The 5,010-nt window shown below is 31.1% G+C and overlaps 1 protein-coding gene across 1 annotated transcript in view; it reads left to right on the forward strand.

The window, feature by feature from the left end:
* Positions 1–3,220: 3,220 nt before the first annotated feature.
* HELRODRAFT_180574 (hypothetical protein) overlaps positions 3,221–5,010 on the forward strand; it is a gene marked incomplete at both ends in the record, with an annotated part of 2,170 nt that continues 380 nt past the window's right edge. Inside the window, one exon of the mRNA XM_009029891.1 lies at positions 3,221–3,459. Coding sequence (XP_009028139.1) covers positions 3,221–3,459 — 239 coding nt within the window. The remainder of the gene's footprint in view (positions 3,460–5,010) is intronic.

The raw sequence follows: 5,010 nt of genomic DNA on the forward strand, positions 1-5,010 counted from the left end.
TATATTATATATACTTATGTGTTATATATTATATATATATATACATTATATATAATTATGTAGTTTTAGTAAATGTTTTCAGTGTCAGGACTATTTTTTTTAGAGTTTATGATAAAATAATTTCAGGTTGTTATAGCGTGTTCAATATAATGTTTTAGTATACATGATGTTTGTTTGTGTGTGTGTGCGTGTGTGTGTGTGTCTGCGTGTTGTGTGTGTGTGCGTGTTGTTTTTGAATTTCATTTTCGATTTTTTGTGTTTCGAAGTTGTTTTTTAATAAACTTTAATGAAAATTTTCAAACAAAAAATTTGTTTCTTGACTTGTAAATGAAACAAACTTCTTTTTACTCTAAAATCCTTGGAAGTTCTCCCACTTTTTCAACTCTCTTTCTCACTTTCACTCTCTCTGTCTCTCTCTCTGTCTCTGTCTCTCTCTCTCTCTCTTTCTCTCTCTTTCTGTCTTTCTCTCTCATACTTCATCTTTTCATTTTTTCACCGTGTCGTATTTGCTTGACTGTCTTTCTTTTTTAAATGTTTCTTTTTCTTTCTCCCTTTTTGTATTTATTTCTGTATCTTTCTTTATCCTTTTGTATCTTTCTGTATGTTTCTTTTCTCTTTCCCTCTCTTCCTCGCTCTCTTTCTCTCCTTCTCTCTTTTTCTTTCCTTTATTCGTCCATCTGTCTGGTCCCATAATGACGTCTGATCGTCTGATTTAGCGTGATGCGTACAAAATTGATTGTCTAGCAAAACACACACGTACGCGCACACACACACAAACACATGCAAACATTCATTCATGCATACATACAAACATACATACATACATACACACAAACATACATACATACAAACAAGCATGTATGAGTAGTAACTCAATTTCATATGCAAGCCAAATATTGCATTAATAATAAGAATAATATAAGGCCTAGACTGACAGACAGACAGGACAGACAGACAATTGTTGATGTTGTTGTTGATGACGTCGACAATGATGATGACGTTGACGATTATGATAATGATGACGATGATGGTGAGGATGAAAATGATGATGATGAATATTGAGCACGTAAATTCTATAATTGATCGTGTTAATTGTATTACTCGAAAACTGAATGGTATTTACAAACATTTTTTTAGCTACCTGTAGACCAGAAGTGGGTAAATTGCGGCCCGCGAAGCATTGTTTGCCAAAAAATGGTCGTTGGCCAGACAATATGACCAGAAAAAAGAGCCACAAAACTTAAAAAATTTTTCTCCGTGTCGAAAAAATTTGCTTTTTAAGTACATATGCGGCCCTTTAAAGGTAAAACAATTTTCAATACGGAACTAGAGTGTAACCATCTGGTCTGCTATTAATTTCAGAGACTAGGCCTGCAGGTACCTTCACGGCGGGTATGTTAGCTTTCTGAAAAAGCCTACATATGTAATCATTCATAGCCGTACGTCGTGCCTGTCTGCAGAACCCAATCTGCAGGACAGACAATGATGGCCCAAAGGGGATTCGTCGGTACCACATAAACACCTGTATCCAGAAACCACTGGCAGCCATCAAGTCTAAGAAAAAGACTAACTCTGATGGATGCATTGGCCAGTCTAGTACTACACGCTCTTTACAGCCATCAATCATCTGGCTTCATCTTGAGGCTAAACATTCAGCCTCTCCAATCGAGAATTGACCTATCCAAGAATGGATCACCCATTTTTTCTGCAAACAGGCGTCTATGTCAACGCCATTAATTAAAGGTTTCAACCCTCAGGTGGTCTCCGAATGCTCTATCGTCATATCTTTGTATGTGCGTATGGAGTATATATGTGTAGTGTATAGATTTACGGATGTGTGCATGAATGCATATGTACATGTACATGCATGTATATGTGTACGAATGTAGGTATGTATGTACTTGTATATGTGTGTGTATATATATGTGTGCACAAAATGTATTGTACACACACGTATAGAGATGGCTTATGTATACGGTTGCTGCAACTGACAATGTTTTTGTTTTCTTCCAAATGAATTATGCATTGTTTTGTATTGTAGTAATGTAAATATAACGGTTTAAATTTTCATCTTTAAATAATAAATTTAATATATGTAAATTACATACATTGGATAAATTAAATGAAAAGGAAAATATATAAATATATTTGTTTCATAATTGCCGCAATTTTGTGTAATCATTTTATTTGTATGAGAACATGGAATTATTAGTCTAATAATCAAATAATCGTTAGTTAGAATTGTAATAATTAATTAAAATTTTATTTGGTCAGATAAAATGAAACATTACATTTAGAAGAAAATGGATAAAATGACTTGTGGCACAAGATTTTGTTATAAATTTTAATATTAAGTATATAATTATCAATTATAATAATTATAACAATGTAAAAATGTGATTTGGGAATTAAGAATAAGAATATTAATTAAGAATAAATGAAACATTAAGTAGATAAAACGTTTTATAGTTTAGTGTTAGTCTGTACAGTTTGTCAATGTTTTTTTCATCTTCTCATTCTATTCTAGGTATTAATAATTAGTTAATTTAATTAATTTTTTTAATTGAATTAACTTTTAATGCAATTTAAATATTCTCAATTTCCTTTTAAACAAAGTTCTTGCTGTTTTGATTTTGAATAGAAATTTGCGATAAAAAATTGACTAAGTTAACATTTTTTTCATTAAAAATCACTAAATTTGGTTATAAAAATTGCTAATACTAATTGCCTTTTTAGCTTTTTGCTATTTAGAATTAGTTATCTTATAATTATATAGTACTGTATTATTTTTTGTTATAGATAATTTTTTATTTTTAACATTTAGAAATAATTAGTTAAAAATAATAAAATTGAAACTAGTCGATGATTAAATTAGGGAAAATAAAACTATGGTAAAGTAAAAGAATAAGAATATTGATTTTATTTGCAAATATCAGAGAAAAAAAGTACTTTAAAAAGTTTTTAATTTTTGATACACATGCTTTGAAGATTGAATTTTTTAAAGATATTATATTCGTATTGCATATGTAAAACCATATCATCTGTCATCTAACTAATTTAATGAATCTGATACAAGATAAATAGTCACTAATTAGCATTTTAAAATCTAGTCTGTCATCATCATATCTAGTCAGTAGTCAGTAACTAATAGCTAACAACCTATTTTTCAAATCTTAATCCCCAACCCCGAACTTAACTTTAGTAACTGAACTGAATGAACATGGAAAACCAATTCCTACAACAAAACGTTAAAGGGGACGAAAATTCAGCTGGATCATCCTGTCAGGAACGGGATATATTATTAGGATTCGGCGGCGGGGGTGGGGGCAAAACTTCAAGTTTACCTCAGCAGCAATCGAATGCCAAAAGACATCCATGCAAAATGACGTTACAGGGTAAGGTCTACAACTTCCTGGAGAGGCCGACAGGATGGAAGTGCTTCGCTTACCATTTCACAGTGTTAGTCTGTCTTACTTTTTTTTAAATGATGCATAGCATTTAGAGTGAGTGAAGAATATGAATAAATAATTTCCTACTAAAAGTATGTATCAATGCTATCAAGTAATTTAAAAAATAAACCTTTCTAAAATGCTTTTAATCATCTGGCATAATATTATCAATCAATTCATCAACAAATCAATTAATCAACTAGCCAACAGATCAATCAGTCAACCAATCAGTCAACCAACTAACCACTAACCAACCAGCCAACCAACCAGTCAATCAATCTGCTATCCAATTTCATTCTTGCATCATTATTCTTATCATAAGCTTATGACAATTTCCAAGAAATACATTTGTTTACACACCTACACAAAAACACGCAGGCACACACACACACACACGCAGGCACGCACACATACTTACACGTACACACACACACATACATAAATACACACACACACACACATGCACAAATTGGATCATATGTTTTGCCTTCTTCAAATTAAATTAACTGAAGCTAACCCAGCAGAACACTAATTGTTATTATCCATATTGCTATTATTATTATAATTATTATTATTATTGTTGTTGTTATTGCTATTGCGCTGTTGGTGTTATTATTTTGTTTGGTATTTTTTAAAAAATAAGTTTTACGAAATATACTTTCAATTTATATTATATCTATAATTTCATTTAGATAGACAAATAAAAAGATTGCTTGTTTGATGAATGAATAAATGAATGATTGAATGAATGATTGAATGAATGATTGAGTGAATGAATGATTGAATTAATGATTGAATGAATGACAGATTTTACGAATGAATGGATGAAGGTATGGATGAATACTTGTTAAAATTTAAAAATTGATGTTTAGATGGATGGAAGGATGGATGAGTAATAAATGAATGATTGAATAGATGAATAACAAAAATGAATGAATGAAAAGATGGAAAGATGGAGAAATGGATAGGTAGATGGAAAGATGAAGGGATAGATGGATGGAGGAAAGGTTGTAGAGAAAGAGAATAATTATGTAAATGGCCAAAACAAACCATTGATCTTATATTTTTGGTTTGTTGTCTGTCTGTCTGTCTGTATGTGTGTGTGTGTCTCTAGATCTGTTTGTTTGTTGTTTGTCTGTCTACACACATATATACATGCACACACACACACACACACACACACAACAATACACACACACACTCAAACAAACAAAAAAACAAACCAACAAAACACAAAAGCATCTAGATAGGCTATAAATCATAATACTACAAGTTAATTTAATTTCAAATCTGTAATGTAATGTTTGTTGCAGTGTTTGTATGTTTGTATGTGTGTTTGTGTATATATGTATATATATATATATATACACACATATATATATATATATATATATATATATATGTATATATATATATATATATGTCTGTGTGTGTGTGTGTGTGTGTGTGTGGTGTGTGTGTGTATGTGTGTGTGTGTGTGTGTGTGTGTGTGTGTGTGTGTGTGTGTGTGTGTGTGTGTGTTCGTGTGTATTCATTACAAACCCCTTAAATCTCCCATTTA

The sequence above is a fragment of the Helobdella robusta genome, assembly GCF_000326865.2.
Source record: "Helobdella robusta unplaced genomic scaffold HELROscaffold_63, whole genome shotgun sequence".
Taxonomy (NCBI): domain Eukaryota; kingdom Metazoa; phylum Annelida; class Clitellata; order Rhynchobdellida; family Glossiphoniidae; genus Helobdella; species Helobdella robusta.